The 19,573-nt window shown below is 41.3% G+C and overlaps 1 protein-coding gene across 2 annotated transcripts in view; it reads left to right on the plus strand.

Moving 5' to 3' along the window:
- Positions 1-19,141, plus strand: part of scai (suppressor of cancer cell invasion) — a 188,826-nt gene extending 169,685 nt beyond the window's left edge. For both annotated transcript variants that reach the window (XM_061800572.1, XM_061800573.1), the window contains 2 exons: positions 6,236-6,336; positions 16,526-19,141. In XM_061800572.1, coding sequence (XP_061656556.1) covers positions 6,236-6,336; positions 16,526-16,657 — 233 coding nt within the window. In that variant the 3' untranslated portion in view covers positions 16,658-19,141. The remainder of the gene's footprint in view (positions 1-6,235; positions 6,337-16,525) is intronic.
- Positions 19,142-19,573: the final 432 nt, after the last annotated feature.

A 19,573-nucleotide genomic window follows, 5' to 3' on the forward strand; every position in this document is an offset into this window, starting at 1 on the left:
TGAGTCTTGCCTCAACTGCTCTTTGCCACAGCTTTGTGTGGCTCATGAAATTTATTCCTCCATAGTTCCCATAGCTCTGTACATCGCCTTTGTTCTTAAAAATGGGAACTAGCACACATTTCCTCCATTCTTCAGGCATCTTCTCACCTACTAGTATTTTGTTCAACAAGTTGGTCAAAAACTCCACAGCCACCTCTCCAAATTGCTTCCGTACTGCCACAGGTATGTCATCAGGACCAACTACCTCTTTATTACCTTTCTAACTTCCCCCGTTACTAATAGTTGCCACTTCCATGTTCGTCACACTTTCTTCTTCTACTCTTCCTTCGCTCTCATTTTCTTCATTGATCAACTTGTCAAAGTATTCTTTCCATCTATTAAGCACACTACTGGCCTCCACTACTCTTTCCCATAACTTCATTGTGTGGCTCATCAACTTTATTCCTCTATAGTTCCCACAGCTCTGAACATCACCTTTGTTCTTAAAAATGGGAACGAGAGCACTTTTCCTCCATTCTTCAGGCATCTTTTCGCCCGCTAGTGTTCTGTTGAATAAGTTGGTCAAAAACTCCACAGCCATCTCTCCAAATTGCTTCCATACCTCTACCGGTATGTCATCAGGACCAACTGCCTTTCCATTTTTCGTCCTTTGTAGTGCCTTTCTGACTTCCCCCTTAGTAATCATTGCCACTTCCTGGTCCTTCACACTTGCCTCTTCAACTCTTCCTTCTCTCTCATTTTCTTCATTCATCAACTTCTCAAAGTATTCTTTCCATCTATTTAGCACACTACTGGCACCAGTCAACACTTTTCCATCTCTTTCCTGAATCACTCTAACCTGCTGCTTATCCTTCCCAGCTCTATCCCTCTGTCTGACTGTAGAGATCCTTTTCTCCTTCTTCAGTGTTCAACCGGGTGTACATGTCGTCATATGCCTCTTGTTTAGCCTTTGCCACTTCTACCTTTGCCCTTCATCACATTTCAATGTATTCCTTTCACCTCTCCTCAGTCGTTTCAGTGTCATACTTCTTCTGAACGAGCCATGTTATATGACTTTGGGGTTTCGCCACGAAGTCTCCTCCCCTTTCCTACTAGAAGATACACCGAGTACACTCCTGCTCATCTCTCCAATCAAACTGGCTGTAGAAGTCCAGTCTGCCGTGAGCTCCTCCTGTCCACCGAGAGCCTTGCTCATCTCTTTCTCAAAGGTCCCACAATACACTTCCTTTCTCAGTTTCAACCACATGGTTCTCTGATCTACCTTTGTCTTCTTAATCTTAATCTACACTCTCATTTACAACTACCTTTCAGTTAGTAATCTCCTTCAGATTAAATCGTTTGAACAAAATGTAATCCGTCTAGGTGCTTCTACCTTCACTCTTGTAGGTCACCCTATGTTTCTACCTATTCTGGAAAATACTGCCATTTCCATCCTTTTGGTAAAGTCAACAACTGTCTGTCCCTCCAAATTCCTTTCCTGGATGGCGTACTTACCCATCACTTGTTCATCACCCCTGATTCCTTCACCAATATGTCCATTACGATTTTTAACAATCACAACTCTCTCGCTCTCTCTCTCTCTGGGGTGCTTAGAACTACTTCATCTAGCTCCTTGCAGAATTTCTCTTCCACCCCTAGCCCACATCCTACCTGTGGGGAATAGCCGGTAATCAAATTACAGTGGTACCTCCCCTGATGAAAGTCTCTCCTAATGAAAGATTCAGGTTACGAAAAGCTTCCCCGGAAAATATTTCTCTCTAGTTACGAAAAAAATTCAGGATATGAAAGGGCAAAAAAGTGGCGTTGGATTAAGCTATTTATATTTAAAATGTGTTTCTACTTGGGAAAGTTTCACGTAACGAAACAACTTCCGGAACAGATTAATTTCGTAAGTAGAGGTGCCACTGTATTTAGAAAACCCTGTTTTTCAAGTTTCACCCCCATTACTCAATCTGATACTCTTTTCACCTCCAAGACATTCTTAGCTAACGCTTCCTTAAAAATAACCCCCACTCCATTTCTCTTCCCATCTACTCCACAGTAAAATCATTTAAACACTGTCCATAAACCAATACCTTTACTTCCTTTCCACCTGCTCTCTTGGATGTACAATATACAGTGCTATGTGAAAGTATTCGCCCCCCTTAAACTATTTAACCTTTCGCCACATTTCAGGCTTCAAAAATAAGATATAAAGTTACATTTTTTTGTCAAGAATCAACAAGTGGGACACAATCGTGAAGTGGAACAAAATTTTGTGGATATTTTAAACTTTAACAAATTGAAACCTGAAAAGTGGGGAATGCAATATTATTCGACCCCCTTGCATTAATACTTTGTAGCGCCACCTTTTGCTGCAATTACAGGTGCAAGTCACTCGCCATATGTCTATTAGTTTTGCACATTGAGAGACTGAAATTCTTGCCCATTCTTCCTTGCAAAACAGCTCGAACTCAGTGACGTTGGATGGAGAGCATTTGTGGACAGCAGTCTTCAGCTCTGCCCACAGATTCTCGTCAGGTCTGGACTTTGTAACACCTGGATACATTTATTTGTGAACCATTCCATTGTAGATTTGGCTTTATGTTTTGGCATATGAAGACATGTACACCAGGTTGGACACGAAAGAAGGAGAAAAGGATCTCTACAGGTTGGCCAGACAGAGGGATAGAGATGGGAAGGATGTGCAGAAGGTTAGGGTGATTAAGGATAGAGATGGAAATGTGTTGACTGGTGCCGGTAGTGTGCTAAATAGATGGAAAGAATACTTTGAGAAGTTGATGAATGAAGAAAATGAGAGAGAAGGAAGAGTTGAAGAGGCAAGAGTGAAGGACCAGGAAGTGGAAATGATTACTAAGGGGGAAGTCAGAAAGGCACTACAAAGGATGATAAATTGAAAGGCAGTTGGTCCTGATGACATACCGGTAGAGGTATGGAAGCAATTTGGAGAGATGGCTGTGGAGTTTTTGACCAACTTATTCAACAGAATACTAGCGGGCGAAAAGATGCCTGAAGAATGGAGGAAAAGTGTTCTAGTTCCCATTTTTAAGAACAAAGGGGATGTTCAGAGCTGTGAGAACTATAGAGGAATAAAGTTGATGAGCCACACAATGAAGTTATGGGAAAGAGTAGTGGAGGCTAGACTCAGGACAGAAGTAAGTATCTGGGAGCAACAGTATGGTTTTATGCCTAGAAAGAGTACCACAGATGCATTATTTGCCTTGAGGATGCTCGTGGAAAAGTACAGAGAAGGTCAGAAGGAGCTACATTGTGTCTTTGTGGATCTAGAGAAAGCCTATGACAGAGTACCAAGAGAGGAACTGTGGTACTGCATGCGTAAGTCTAGTGTGGCAGAGAAGTATGTTAAAATAGTACAGGACATGTATGATGGCAGCAGAACAATGGTGAAGTGTGCCTTAGGTGTGACAGAGGAATTTAAGGTGGAGGTGGGACTGCATCAGGGATCAGCTCTGAGCCCCTTCCTGTTTGCAGTGGTAATGGATAGGCTGACAGATGAGGTTAGACTGGAATCCCCTTGGACCATGATGTTCGCAGATGATATTGTCATATGCAGTGAAAGCAGGGAGCATGCAGAGGAACAATTGGAAAGATGTAGACATGCACTGGAAAGGAGAGGAATGAAGATTCGCCGAAGTAAAACAGAATATATGTGCGTGAATGAGAAAAGTAGAGGGGGAAGAGTGAGGCTACAGGGAGAAGAGATAGCGAGGGTGGACGACTTCAAATACTTGGGGTCAACAATACAGAGCAATGGAGAGTGTGGTCAGGAAGTGAAGAAATGGGTCCAAGCAGGTTGGAACAGCTGGCGAAAGGTGTCTGGTGTGTTATGTGACAGAAGAGTGTCTGCTAGGATGAAGGGCAAAGTTTACAAAACAGTGGTGAGGCCGGCCATGATGTACGGATTAGAGACGGTGGCACTGAAGAAACAACAGGAAGCTGAACTGGAGGTGGCAGAAATGAAGATGTTGAGGTTCTCGCTCGGAGTGACCAGGTTGGATAGGATTAGAAATGAGCTCATTAGAGGGACAGCCAAAGCTGGATGTTTTGGAGACAAGATTCGAGAGAGCAGACTTCGATGGTTTGGACATGTTCAGAGGCGAGAGAGTGAGTATATTGGTAGAAGGATGCTGAGGATGGAGCTCCCGGGCAAAAGAGCGAGAGGAAGACCAAAGAGAAGGTTTATGGATGTGGTGAGGGAAGACATGAGGGCAGTTGGGGTTAGAGAGGAAGATGCAGGAGATAGGCTAAGATGGCAAAAGATGACACGCTGTGGCGACCCCTAACGGGACAAGCCGAAAGGAAAAGAAGAAGAAGAAAAATTCCTGTTGGAAGATAAATCTTTGTTCCAGTCTCAGGTCTTTTGCAGACTCCAAGAGGTTTTCTTCCAAAATGGTCCTGTATTTGGCTCCACTCATCTTCCCATCGATTTTGACTATCTTCCCTGTCCCTGCTGAAGAAAAGCACACCGACTGATTGATTGTTGTTCTCTGGACAAACTCTGTCACCTCAGCTGTAGATCTCTGCAGTTCATCCAGAGTGATCATGCTCCTCTTGGCTGCATCGTTGATCAGTCTTCTCCTTGTTCGAGGTGAAAGTTTTGAGGGACAGGTGGGTCTTGGTAGATTTGCAGTGGTGTGATACGCCTTCCATTTCAATATGATTGCTTGCACAGTGCTTCTTGAGATGTTTAAAGCTTGGGAAATGTTTTTGTATCCAAATTTGGCTTTAAACTTCTCCACAAAAGTATCTCGGACCTGCCTGGTGTGTTCCTTGGTCTTCATGATCCTCTCAGCATTTTAAACAGAACCCTGAGACTATCACAGAACAGGTGCATTTATGCGGAGACATGATTACACACAGGTGCATTCTATTTATCATCATCAGTCAATATTGGATCATTCAGAGATCCTCACTGAACATATGGAGTGAGTTTGCGACACTGAATGTAAAGGGGCCGAATAATATTGCACGCCCCAATTTTCACTTTTTTATTTGTTAAAAAAAATATAAAATATCCATTACATTTTAGTTCCACTTCACGATTCTATCCCATTTGTTAATGATTCTGCACCAAAAAATAATTATTTTATATCTTTATGTTTGAAGCCTGAAATGTGACGAAAGGTTGAAAAGTTCATGGGGGCTGAATACTTTCACAAGGCACTGTATATTTTTTAATTTTAATATGACTCTCCTAATCATCACGTCAACAAACTCCTGAGCTTTTCTTGTCATAGTCCCATCATTCAAAGTCCCTACACTCAGTTGGAGGCTCTGTGCTTTCCTCTTTCTCCTGAAGAATCTGCTTTGCTCTTCTTCATCTTCGACCCACAGTAGCTGAATTTCTACCGACCCTCTGCGACTCCCTGCAGGTTAACACACACACACACTGTCTATCTATCTATCTATCTATCTATCTATCTATCTATCTATCTATCTATCTATCTATCTATCTATCTTCTATCTATCTATCTATCTATCTATCTATCTATCTATCTATCTGTCTGTCTGTCTGTCTCTCTGTCTCTCTGTCTCTCTGTCTCTCTGTCTCTCTGTCTGTCTGCTCTTGTCTTTAATGGAAGGGTAACCAACAGTTTTGTCCATGTTGTACTACTATGTGTATACTGTGTATGCTTTGTTTGTAACGATCAGCCTCTTTTTGGTGAAATTTGCTGAGGAATTTTGCACGGGTGCCACGGTGGTGACTGTTTACCACATTAAACCTCACAGTTCTGAGGACCAATGTTAAAATCCTGGCCCCACCTATTCGGAATTTGTATGTTCTCCCCATCTGTGCCCGTGTGGGTTTTCTACGGGGACATGCATCAATTTGAAGACTCTAAATGACCCACAGGTCTGAATGCCAGTGTGAATGGTTATTTGTTTTTACGTGCCCTGTGATTGGCTGTCGACCAGTTCAGGGTGTACCCCGTCTCGCACCCAAAGATGCCTGAGATAAGCTCCAGGACGCCCACGACCCAAAAAAGAATAAGCAGAAGTGAAGGTGAATGAATGAATGTTAAATGGTCTTTGCAAATGCAATAAATGTTTTTCAAATTTTTGTTGTTTGTCTGTTGAGACATCCGATATTTTTCTCAGAATTAAATCACAGAAGAAAAAAAACATTTCTACATTTACTTCTTGTGTCCACAACACCTCATTAGCTAGACTTTGAATTCTTCAAAATAATATTTTCTTTTTTGTAATCCTACAGATCAAGCCTTTTTACAATTCTTTGGTGATGAATTTCTTCGACTGCTGCTGATCCGCTTTGTGTTTTGTTCAGCTACACTGAGACTGCATAAAGTCTTTCGGGTAAGTCAAGTCTTGTGGTAGATTTTAGTTCTTCCTGTTGCAGCAGAATTACTTTTTTAAAAATTTTATTTTTTGCTTCAGCTTACTTCTGTCAGCATTGTAGGTTTTTCTTCCTTGAACTGAGGGGTGCCAAAAATTGTGTTGGATTTGAATGGAATAGTACCCGTTTCTTCAAGTTCTTATGATCCAATTGCAATGAGAGAACCTGAGCAAGTCATCCCATGCAGGAGAAATATAGTATAAAATACATTTTCAAAGTCAATAGTTCTTTTCTACAGTTAAAAAAAGTCTGTGAATCCTTTGGAATTACCTGTATTTCTACATAAATTGGTCATAAAATGTGATCTGAGCTTTATCTAAGTCCCAACAATGGACAAAGACAGTTTTTTCCATTTTTTGCACTAATACACACACATGATCATATCGTTCCATGTGTTTACAGCCCCACAGCATGAAAAACAATAAACTGTATCTGCACACTTTTTAAAATGTGGTTCAACTTCCTATGGCACCATTAAACTCAGCTAAACTTTTCCTGTAGTTCCAGATCTGACTTGCACATCGGCCAAGGGGAGTTTTGGATCATTCTTCTAGATATTACATCGAACTTGTAACCATTATTTTATAGACTGATGGTTGTTTTTGCAAAATTGCATGTTAAACTTGTGAATTCCTTTTTCTATCGATGAGACCAATGTGTCTAGTCCAATAGGTAGAAAAGTAGTTCCAAACTATGACGCCACCTCAACTGTACTTCATAGGTCAGATGCGGTTTTGGCGGTGTATCGTGGACTTTTTTTTCCCCCCTCAACATATAACATTGTGTTGCTTCCAAACGGCTCAACTTTTGTTTCATCTGTAGACTTAAAAGTTTATCAGTTGCATTGTAGAACATCCAAGTGCTCTTTTGAAAGTTTCAAATCTGTTGCAATGACACATTCTTCTTTAAATTTGTCCTAAGAGATGTTAGCAAATGCCAGAGATTTCCATCCATCCATCCATTTTCTGTCATTATCCGAGGTCAGGTCAGGGGTACAGCAGCTTAAGCAGGGAAGCTCAGACTTCCCTCTCCCCAGCCAATTCATCCAGCTCTTTCAGTGGATTCCCGAGCTATTCACAGGCCAACCAGGAGAGTCTTTCCAGTATGTCCTGTGTCATCACTGAGGCCTCCTTCCGCCACCTCGCAAGGAAGGCGTCAGGAGGACATCCTAATCAGATGCCTGGCCCACCTCATCTGAATCCTCTGGATGCGGAGGAACAGCATCTTGATTCTAAGCTCCAACCAGATGATTGGGCTTCTTCCGCTATAGCTAAGGGAGAGCCCGGACACCCTGCAGAAGAAACTCATTTGAGACACTTGTATCCAGGATCTTGTTCTTTTGGTCACATCCCACAGGACTACAGGTGAGGGCAGGAACGTAAATCGATAGGTAAATTGAGAGCTTTTCCTTATGGCCCAGCTATTTCTTTGAAACGGCCGACAGATACAGAGTCTGCATCACTGCAGACACTGGAGCAATGCGCCACTCCATCATGCACTTCATTCTTCACTCACTCGTGAACAAAATCCAAAGACAGTTGAACTGCTCCACTTGAGGCAGGATGTGTTCTATGACTTGGAGAGGGCACTCCACCCTTTTTCAGCTCAGGGCCATGGTCTCAGATTTTAAGGTGCTGATTGTCATCACACTTCACACTCTGCTGTGGACCGCATCACCGAAAGTTGAAGGTTATGACTTGATGAAGACCTGCATGCAAAACGCAAGGACACTGGCTGTAAAGGTAATTAACAGAATTGGTGACAAAAAGCAGCCTTGATGGAGTCCAACTCTCACTGGAAACTTGTTCAACTTTTTCTTGCCAGTATGGACAAATTCTGACACTGGTTGTACAGGGACCGAACAGCCTTTATTCAGGAGTCCAGTAACCTATATTCCCGGAGCACCTTCCACAGTACTCCCTGAGGAACACGGTTGAACACCTTATCCAAGTCCACAAAACATGGGTAAACTGTTTGGAGCTATCCAATGTATCCTTGAGGAAATCTGAGAGTGTAGAGCTGGTGTATATCAACTTCCAGACTGATCTTCTTCACAAGAACCCCTAGATATACAGTGAAGAAAATAAGTATTTGAACACCATGCTATATTGCAAGTTCTCCCAGTTAGAAATCATGGAGGGGTCTGAAATTTTCATCGTAGGTGCATGTCCACTGTGAGAGAGATAATCTAAAAAGAAAAATCCAGAAATCACAATTTATGATTTTTTTTTTTTTTTTTTATTTGTGTGATACAGCTGCAAATAACTATTTGCACACCTGAGAAAACCAATGTTTTTTCCTTTGTTTGCAATTACAGAGGTCAAACATTTCCTGTAATTGTTCACCATGTTTGCACACACTGCAGGAGGGATTTGGGCCCACTCCTCCACACAGATCTTCTCTAGATCAGACAGATTTCTGGGCTGTCACTGAGAAACACGGAGTTTCAGCTCCCTCCAAATATTTTCTATTGTGTTTAGGTCTGGAGACAAGCTAGGCCATGCCAGAACCTTGATATGCTACTTACTGAAGACTATTTTACTTTTATTGCACTTTGATTATTTGCTTAAATATAACCTTATACATTTAATCAACGGATGAAGTGTTGCCCATTTGCCAATCAGACAAGGATGTGTTGTGGAGCCGGTGGTTGTCCTTGATCTTTGGACGCAGAAAAACGGCTGGCGCCATCCTCCTCTCCCAGGCGTTGCTGTGGAGACGAACGATGGCCGATAAGGAGAGGAAAGTTACCATCCTGGCCCAGGATATGACTGCGGTGGGGGCAGCCACTTCTACCATGGACCCATACATATAAAAAGCTTGTGTTACCGGGCAGCTTTTGTCTTCTTCTTTGGCTATCCTGCCAGAAGACCCACGTCTCGTGTGTGGCAGATACCTAGATAAGACCCGGACGTCTGTACTGCACATTCCTTTATAATAAATCCATTTGCTGTTAATTTTTTCTAATCATTGGTCATATCTTCCTCGACTCGTGAACACGCATAGGGTCCAAACTCGCAAATCCCTACATTACGGAGCCACTCCTTGTTTTTCCTGGCTGTGTGCTTCGGGTCATTGTCATGTTGAAAGACCCAGCCATGACCCATCTTCAATGTTCTGACTGAGGGAAAGAGGTTGTTCCCCAAAATCTCAAAATACATGGCCACGGTCATACTCTTCTTAATACAGTGCAGTCGTCCTGTCCCATGTGCAGAAAAACACCCCCAAAGCATGATGCTACCTCCCCCATGCCTCACAGTAGGGATGGTGTTATTGGGATGGAACTCATCATTTGTCTTCCTCCAAACACTGTTAGTGGAATTATGACCAAAAAGTTCCATTTTAGTCTCATCTGACCACAAAACCTCCTCCCCTGACTCTTCTGTATCATCCTAATGGTCATTGGCAAACTTAAGACGGACCTTGACGTGCTGGTTTAAGCAGGGGATCTTTCCGTGCCATGCATGATTTCCAACCATGACGTTTTAGTGTATAACCAACAGTCACCTTGGAAACAGTGGTCCCAGCTCTTTCCAGGTCATTGACCAAGTCCTGTCGTGTAGTCCTGGACTTATTCCTCACCTTTTTAAGGATCATTGAGACCCGAGGAGATGATGTCTTGCATGGGGCTCCACTCCGATTGAGAATGACCGTCATGTTTAGCGTCTTCCATTTTCTAATGATTGCTCCAACTGTGAACCTTTTTTCACCAAGCTGCTTGGCAATTTCTCTGTAGCCCTCTCCAGCCATGTGGAGTTGTACAAGTTTGTCTCTGGTGTCTTTGGACAGGTTTTTGGTCTTGGCCATGTTTCAAGTTTGAGTCTTACGTATGGGGTGGACAGGTGTCTTTATGCAGCTAATGACCTCACACAGGTGCATCTGATTCAGGAGAACACATGGAGTGGAGGTGGATTTTTAAAGGTGACTAACAGGTCTTTGAGGGTCAGAATTCCATCTGATAAACAGGTGTTCGAATACTTATTTGCAGCTGTATCACAAATAAATCGTTAAAAAAATCATACATTGTGATTTCTGGATTTTTATTTTTAGATTTTCTCTCTCACAGTGGACATGCACCTACAATGCGGTATTTTTAAGTGCTGTTGCTTTCATGAATGTCGGGGTATGTGAATAATAGAAGAAACAGTGGTGAAACTGGACGAGACTCTCTTTTTTGAGTAAAAAAGGTCTGGTCTGAAGGCAAAGTAGAAAGTTGATTTGTTTTGTTTTTTCATTCATACAATCCTCAGATGTAACCCAACTGGGGTGTTAATTTCCTCTGGGATAGGGGTTGGTAGACTTTTCAATGAGGATTGAAAAGGCTGGAGTGATTTATGTATTTATTTATTTATTTTCCTCCAGAAGAGGCAGGTGGATGGCATTTTGTGCAGGCGATCTAATCTGAAGGTTAGTGTTTGTAAGGGAGTGGTAGGGGAGAGTGTAGCTGGACTCTACGACACTACACTTAAATACTGCAGAACAATTGTGGACTTCAGGGGGTATTCTTCACCACAGCTGCCCCTCATGCTTTCCAAATCTTGTGTCAACCGTTGAGAGGTTCAAGTTCTTACAGTCTCACGGGACCTTAGGTGGGAGACGAACATCGACTCCATCCTCAAAAAAGCCCAACAAATGATGCCCTTTAACTTGCCTAACGTGCTAACTTGCAGCTTCCAAGAAACCACAGCCTATCACAAGAGCTGCTGAAACAGTTCTAAGCAGTGGTCATCGAATCAATACTGTCTACCTCCATCACAATCTAGTTTGGGGCTGCACTCTGTATAAGATAACAAAATTTGGGGCGTTGATGCACTCTAACTGCTCTAAATGCTAGAAGACTCGGCATCACTGCACAACTGTGACTCTTATAAGAAATAGTTTCCTGTTAATTCAATATCTTTTGTTCTTCGTTCTTGGTAGTTGTTCACTGTTCTTCTCATCACTCAACATGAATGTTGTACCAGGGCGGCAATGACTGCCAGAGACAAATTCCTTGTGTGTTGTTACATACGTGGCCATTAAATCTGATTCTGATGATTATAAATTGCATAGGATGATAGTGTGTAGGATGACTGGTGGTGAGAGGGAAGATTAAGAAGACAAAGGCAGAGCAGAGAACCATGTGGTGGAAGATGTGAAAGGAAGATTGATGGCAAGAGGTGAGACAGGATATTTGTATATCTGAATCTGAAATCTGTGGACAGGAGGAGCTCATGGAAGACTGGAGCACTACAGCCAAGGTGATCAGAGACACAGGCAAGAGTAGTTATAGTTAATGTAATGTTTTGGTAGGAAAGGAGAGAAGGAAACGTGGTGGTTAAACGCCAAAGTACATTATATACAAGTTAGCGCAGAAGTGTGACACTTAGAGGAACAAGGAGAGGAGAAATGAATACATTTAGATACAACGTAGGGCAAAAGTAGAGGTAGCAAAAACTAAACGAGGCATATGAGTAGATGTACACCAGGTTGGACACGAAAGAAGGTGAGACAGATAGAGGGATAGAAATGGGAAGGATATGGAGAAGGTTGGAATGATTAAGGATATGGATGAAAATGTTGAGTGATGCCAGCAGTTTGCCAGATAAATGGAAAGAGTACGCTGAATTCATGAATGAAGAATATGAGAGAGAAGTAAGAGTAGAAGAGGGAAGTGTGGTAGACCAGAAACTGCCAATGATTAGTGAAGGCAAAGTTAGAAAGGCACTACAGAGGCTGAAAAATGGAAAGCCAGTTGCTCCTGATGTTATTGTTGTCGAGTATGGAAGCATTTTTGATTGGTGGCTGCGGAGTTTTTGACCAACTTGTTCACAGAATTCCAGCGGATGAGAAGAAGCCCGAGGGAGGAAGCGAGGAAATGTGTGCTCGTGCCCATTTAAAAATAAAAGTCGATTTGCAGAGCTGTGGGAACTATAGAGGAATAAAGTTGATCATCCACACAAGGAAGTTATGTGAAAGAGTAGTGGAGGATAGACTCAGGACAGATGTGAGAATTTGCTCGCAACACTATGGTTTCATTCGAGAAAGAGTACCAAAGATTCATTATTTGCCTTGAGGATATTAATGGAAAAGTACCAAGAAGGTCAGAATGAGCCACATTGTGTCTGGATCTCGAGAAAGCTAATGACAGAGTACCAAGAGAGGAACTGTGGTACTGCATGCAGAAGGAAGTCTTGAGTGGTAAAGAAGATTGTTCGAATAGTACCCTCATATGGCCAAACGTATTGTGAGGGTCTGTTGGGAACATCTGGCAGAATCCACTGCCATGAGTTTCAACTCCCCACTCCAGCAGAGCTTCACCCATGTCTCAGGGGAGCTGGAGCCATTGAGTCCAAGTGGACCAAGGCGGCTGACCTGGAGCTGTGGCTATAAGGTAGCCGTTGCCTGTTGTGATAAGGTCTTTTCAGGGTTACTGGAGTTGAGGGTCCGTCAGGAAGTTTATTCTCAGATTTAAGAGGAACAGTGTGGTTTTTGTCTTGGCTGTGAACAATAGACCACCTCTACACTCTCTGCAGGGTCCTCGAGGTGTTCGCCTAACTAGTCTACCTGTGGTTCGTGGACTTATAGAAGCTGTGTCCCTCAGAGAATCTCATGGATGAAGGCTTCAAAATTATGGGGTGGCAAACTCCTTGATACGGGCTGTCCAGTCCCAGTACGACCAGTGTCAGAGTTCGGTCCACATTGCTGGCAATAAGTCGGAGTCGTTTCCGGTCAGGGTTGGGCTCCCCAAGGCTCCCTTTGTCACAGATTCTATTCATAACTTTTATGGACTCAATTTCTAGGCAAAGCTGAGGTGTAGACAGGATCTGACTAAGTTGCCTTAAAGGTATTGCGTCTCTGCTTTTTGCATTTGATATGGTTTTGTCGGTTGATCAAGCTGTGATCGCCAACTCTCACTTGTGGTTCACAGCCAAGGGTGAAGAAGCTGGGAACCCTCAAAACCTCCAACTCTGAGACCATTATTGTCAGTTGGAAAAGGCTGGAGTGTCCTCTCCTGATCTGGGACAAGATCCTGCCCCAAGTAGAGGAGTTTACTCAAATATCTTAGGGTCTTGTTCAGTAGTGAGGGAAGAATGGTAAAGGAGATATAAAAGCCGCATCGGTGCAGCATCTGCAGTGATGCGGACTTTGTATCGGTCCTTTGTGGTGAAGAAGGAGCTAAGCTGACAGACAAAGCTCTCAATTTACTAGTCGATCTATGTTTCCACTCTCACTTATGGTCACGAGCTGTGGGGTCATGACCAAAAGAACAAGATCCCGGATTAAAGCAGCCGAAATGAGTTTCCTCCGCATGGTGACCAGGCTCTACGTAAGAGATGGACCTTGGTCATCCGGGATGGCCTTGGAGTAGAATCACTACTCCTCCACATTGAGAGGAGCCAGATGAGGTAGCACCTCTTTACCATATACCCTGCATCCCTCCTTGGTGAGGTGTTTCAGGCATGTCCCACTGGAAGGAGACACTGGGGACAACCCAGGACACGCTGGAAAGACTACTGTCTCTCGGCTTGCTTGGGAATACCTCGGGATCCCCATGGAAGAGATGGAGGAAGTGGCTGCAGAGAGGGATGTCTGGACTTCCCTGCTAAACTTACTGCCCCTGTTACCTGACTTCATATAAGCACAAGAAAATGTATGGATGAATCTATTTAATATGCTCCTAATGATTATCACTTGAAAATGCTAAATGAGAATCAGTTGAGATTTGCAACATTTGCCTGTGCAGTTGCACGTGCACATCATATCAGAGCCATTTACTGCAAGAAAAATGGGAAATAAGTGGAACTTTAACTAGTTAAAGAAACCACTCATTGCCATTGTTAGGGTTAGGGTTATTATAATAAATAATTTAGTACATTAACAGTTTTAACAGTGAGGATTTAGGCCATCAAGTTAGCTCGTGTAACCCAGTTAAAAATTGCTACAGTTAAAACTTTAAATACATAGAGTAACAATTAGGTTATAGGTTTTCTTTATACAAGGTGGTGGAATATGTAAGGTATGTGCTGAATTTTTCTTTTGGAGGGATTTGTATTTAAATGTTTTATTAATTTGTGAAAAGGAAATACTTTTGTTTGTCAATTTATTATTGTAACTTGTGTTTCAAGGAATACTTCGCTAAACAATGAAAAGCCTTAATCCGATAGGTCATGTACTGTACCTTAAAAATTTGAGGTTCACCCGATATCATTTAATGGTGTTTTGAGAAGATTTTTATTGGCAATTCCGAATTTTTATCAGCTCTGCCATTTTGGCGAGTCACATAACCTACTTGCGCGGATGTGACGTATTCTGTGCGCAAACAAAGAAATCATGGCCGATTTGTAATGTAATCATATGCGGAACATTTCCGTTTGGGAACATTCGTTTGACTTTGGTGACTATTTGGTCTTTGAACTTCTATTTTGTGTTAGTTCGTGATTGTTTTGTGTTGTATTGTTGTGTTTGTTATTGAATTTTATATATATATATATTATATATATATATTATATATATATATATATATATATATATTATATATATACGTACTGTATCGAGGCGGCACGGTGGATTAGCTGGTAAAGTTTTGACCTCACATTCTGAGGACGCGGGTTCGATCCCAGCCCGGCCTGTGTGGAGTTTGTATGTTCTCCCCGTGCCTATGTGGTTTTTTTTCTCGGACACTCTGGTTTCCTCCCACATCCCAAACACATGTAACGTTAATTGAACACTCTAAATTGCCCCTAGGTAGGATTGTGAGTGTGGCTGTCTCTATGTGCCCTGCAATTGGCTGGCAACCAGTTCAGGGTGTACCCCGCCTCCTGCCCGTTGACAGCTGTGATAGGCTCCAGCACTCTCGCGACCCTTGTGAGGATGAATGGAAATTACATCGTCAAATTGTGGTTCCAAAGGTTTTTTGAGATCATGGACTTTCATTGGCACATGAAAGTCTCTTGGCAGGTCTTCACGGAGTAAACAAAACTTGTGAGAAAATTTTAGCATATTTCTTTTGGCCCAGCTTTAAGAAGGATATTGCTGAATTTTGTAAGACCTGTCATGCATGCCAAGTTGTTGGTAAACCAAATCAGAAAATTCCTCCTACTCCTGTAAAACCTATACTGGCTTTCGAGGAACCTTTCAGTCGCATTATCATTGATTGTGTTGGTCCACTACCAAAATCCAGATCCGGTAATCAGTATCTTCTCACCATAATGTATTCTTCTACCAGATTTCCGAAGCCTATTCCTATTCGTCGGATTGTTGCTCCTGTGATCATCAAGGCTTTGATCAAATTTTTCACCTTATTGGGGTTGCCAAAAGATGCTCAGTCTGATTAGGGCTTAAATTTTATATCCAAGCTGTTTCAACAAGCAATGTATCAGTTGGGCATAGAACAGGTTAAATCCAGGGCTTATCATCCAGAGTCACAGGGAGCATTAGAGAAGTTTCATAAAACTTTGAAGAATATGATCAAGACTTAGCATTTGTTGTTTGCTGTCAGGGAATCAGTTCAGGATAGTTTAGGATTCAGTACCTTTGAGTTTGTTTTTGGTCACAATGTACGCAGGCCACTGAAGTATCTGAAAGAGCAACGCAGCATTCTGCCTTTTGTCTTTTGGTCATTTCTGGACCATTCGTTCACTTGGAATATTCGCTGGAAAGAACATTTGCCTGTTAGGGAATATTTGTTCGACTTTGGTGACTATTTGGTCTTTGAACTTCTATTTTGTGTTTGTTATTGTTGTGTTTGTGATTAAATTGTCTTAAATGGAATACAATAAATGCAATACAACGGCTTTGTCATATTTTGCTGGTTTGAGCAAGGGGATGTATTCTGAATTCACATATGTATATGCTAAAATCTTCAATTCTTATGTCAAAAATTTCATTTCATGTCAGAAAGTGTACTCGTCCTAGTGTTGTCTTTCATGAAGAAACCGGGTCGAAATGGCTCTTTGAGCGTTAAATGTTGCTGACCCCTGATCCAGTCGGTTTAACCCCAAATATGAATATAACTCAAAATACAAAATATTGTCCAAAATGTACATCTTTCTAAATACTTCTACATAGATTTAGATAAAAACATAACAGTCGCCTTCTCTGTAAAAAAAAAAAAAAAAAAAAAAAAAAAAAAAGGTAATGGCTGTTTCTCTTTTTTTGTACCTCCAGGAGGCACAGAGCTTCCCTGAGTCATATCCTGAATTCCCCAAACAAGATACGGTGGAGAACAGCATTCTGCAGAAACATATTTTGAAGATGGCAACCCTTCTGGATGTGCAGAACTTGTTTTGGGATGATTAAGTGGAGGCCTATTGAATTTGCTTTTGTTGGCCAGGACCAAATAGTAGGTGTGGAAAAGATTCCACATCCTATATACTCATGCTACAATGCAATGTTAATCCTACAGCCTTTGCAACATTTTTTTTTTTGGGTGGGTCTGTTAAAAAAGTTGTCAAATGTATAATTTGTAACTTTAAACAGTCTTTTAAATTGAACTTGATAACATGTAGCGCTTGCTATCCTCAAAACACTCATGCACTAAAAATCAATTTATGCACTGCTATCAGTTGTACAATTTAGCAAAACATTCATTGTATAGCTTATTCATACTTCTGTGACCAAGACCTTTCTGATGTGGCACTGTAATTGATGACCTCTGTTTAATTGTTGTTTTCAAGTGAGTATACACAAAGCATATTTGTTGTCCATTCTTAGCTTTTTGGGGTATACTTTTAACACAAGCACATTTTAATGATAAATGAAATAATGGACAGACACAACATAGAGGACATGTTTTTGACTATACCAGGAAGGAGTACACAGCAAAATAAATGTTCTATGGGATCTGGAATTTGGGGTTTAATCCCAGTAGTAATAAACTTTAATTACAAAATGTAAAACATGCCCTGTTGCAATAAGTAAACACACTATTGGAATTTGTTGGCTATTCAGTAAATTAGAATTTATTTTTCATGTTTATTCTATCGCCACTATCTCTGTACATATAATGCATAAAATGTATTGTCCAAAATGTCAGTTTAAATTTCTTAGTTCATTTTTCATGTGGTGTTTCCAGTTTTCAGTAGAATTTTTCATGTGTTTTTTCCAGTTTTCATTGGTGCACTCTTATGTTTTAAGGCAGAGGTGTCAAACTAATTTTTGTCCCTGGCCTCATTGTATTTAGTGTGTCCCTCGGAGGGCCGTTATGACTGTAAAACCCTAAAAAAAAACTTTAACCTTCTCATCATAAAAATGACAATTATACACTAGTTTTGGAATCCGAAATCAAGGGGAAAGGGTTTTACACCTATTGTTGTTCGGTAACACAAAAATGTTTGCAATATCTCAACATTCTCATTTATGATGTGAAAATTTTGGTAGAGATTCAAACGAAAGTCATGGAAGTTGAGACACAAGATTTACCTTCGCGGGCCATATAAATTCATGCGGCGGGGCGTATCTGCCCCCCGGGCCTTGAGTTTGACACCTGTTTTAAGGTATTTATGTTCGCTAAGGACCTTGAATTTATATTAGGAGATTATTAACCCAAGTACAGGATATTTATTTGTATACATTTTTTTGTTGTTGTTTGTTTTCAAAGGTTTTTCCACACCTCAACAAAATGTTTTAAAAACTGAAGTTAAAAGATGTTGAGGTTTAATAATCATGTATGTTGAGAGATGACTATCATGTTTTCTGTTATTAGTTTTATTGTGAGTAACAGGATCATGAGAAGGAACAGTTCAGTTTTTGTGTAACATTTAGATGGAAATAATCTTTACTTACCCATGTGTTTACATTCATCGATCCATCCATTTTCGGAGCCGCTTATACTGACAAGGATCTCGGGAGTGCTGGAGCCTATTCCAGCTGACGTCCGGCAGGAGGCAGGTTACACCATGAACTGGTTACCAACCAATCACAGGGCACATGGAGACAAACAACAGTGGCACTCACAATCACACCTAGGGGCAGTTGGTCTCCAATTAATGCAAATTTTGGGGATGTGGGAGGAAATCGGGAGAACATGCAAAAACTTCCACACAGGCAGGGTCAGGATTTGAACCCCGGTCCTCACAACTATGAGGCCATCGCTCAACAGGTGCCCCACCAACTACAATTTGAACACCAATTTGACTTGGTAGTGAGAAAGAAAACCCTTGTACCCTTGAAAAAAGCGTCGACCCATGAATTTTGTTTTTGATCACCGAAAAAAAAAACCAATGCATAAATAGTCTTTTCTGAAGATTCACCTGTCTTTTGATAGCCTTGTGTACTTTCTTGCACTTCACCTTCCAATTTTAATAGTTGCTCTTGCAAAAAGGAAACAATTCATAAAAGGTAGGATAATTTACCAACACTTCACATTCTCATGTGTTTTATTTGGTATCACAAACAAAAATGTCACTGCGCTGCATATCGGGCCGACATTGTCCATGACATCATCCATCCACCCATTTTCTCTACCGCTTATCCTCACAAGGGTTGCTTCATACGCAAATCATTTAAATGTCTTCAATAGACCTTGTTTTCTGGTCCAGTTATCGTGTTGTCATGCTTTGCCTTTTCATGTAGGTGGTGTGTTAGTGTGAGTTACAAATGTATTGTGAAAAATTAAGACAATATTGCACACAAGGTGTACAAGTAGCATGTTTTTTTGGATGATTAAGTAGAACTGTACTCCCTCTCTATTCAACACACTAAATCAATACAATTTAATGTGTTTGTGTTTTTGTGATGCCAAAATAATAAAATAAGTAAAGGTCTGCTTTTCCTTTTAGCTTGTCGAGTTGCCAGAGCATGTCCTCTTTTTCCATTGAAGCGTATCCCTGCATCTTCCTCTCTAACACCAAAAGCCCTCATGTTTTCCCTCATGACATCCATCAACCTTCTGTTTGGTCTTCCTCTCGCTCATTTGCCTGGTAGCTGGAAATAAAATAAGTTAAGGTGCCATGAGAAAATTAATGTCCCCTTATTTTCAAACTTAAGAAGATTTTGAGGATGAAAGAAAACCAATTACTTTATTGTGTCCTCAGGACACCTGAAAGGCTATGGTAAGACCAAGTCCATATAGCTTATATTTCCCAAATCCAATGATTTATACTACTAGTAGGAGGGACAGGAAACGGAAGACAGCAAAAAGAAATCCAATACCACTCCTTTCGCAATCCAAATGTAGTATACAAATATCTATCATATGAAATTGAGTTTGTAAAT

The sequence above is a fragment of the Syngnathoides biaculeatus genome, chromosome 17 (assembly GCF_019802595.1).
Source record: "Syngnathoides biaculeatus isolate LvHL_M chromosome 17, ASM1980259v1, whole genome shotgun sequence".
Taxonomy (NCBI): domain Eukaryota; kingdom Metazoa; phylum Chordata; class Actinopteri; order Syngnathiformes; family Syngnathidae; genus Syngnathoides; species Syngnathoides biaculeatus.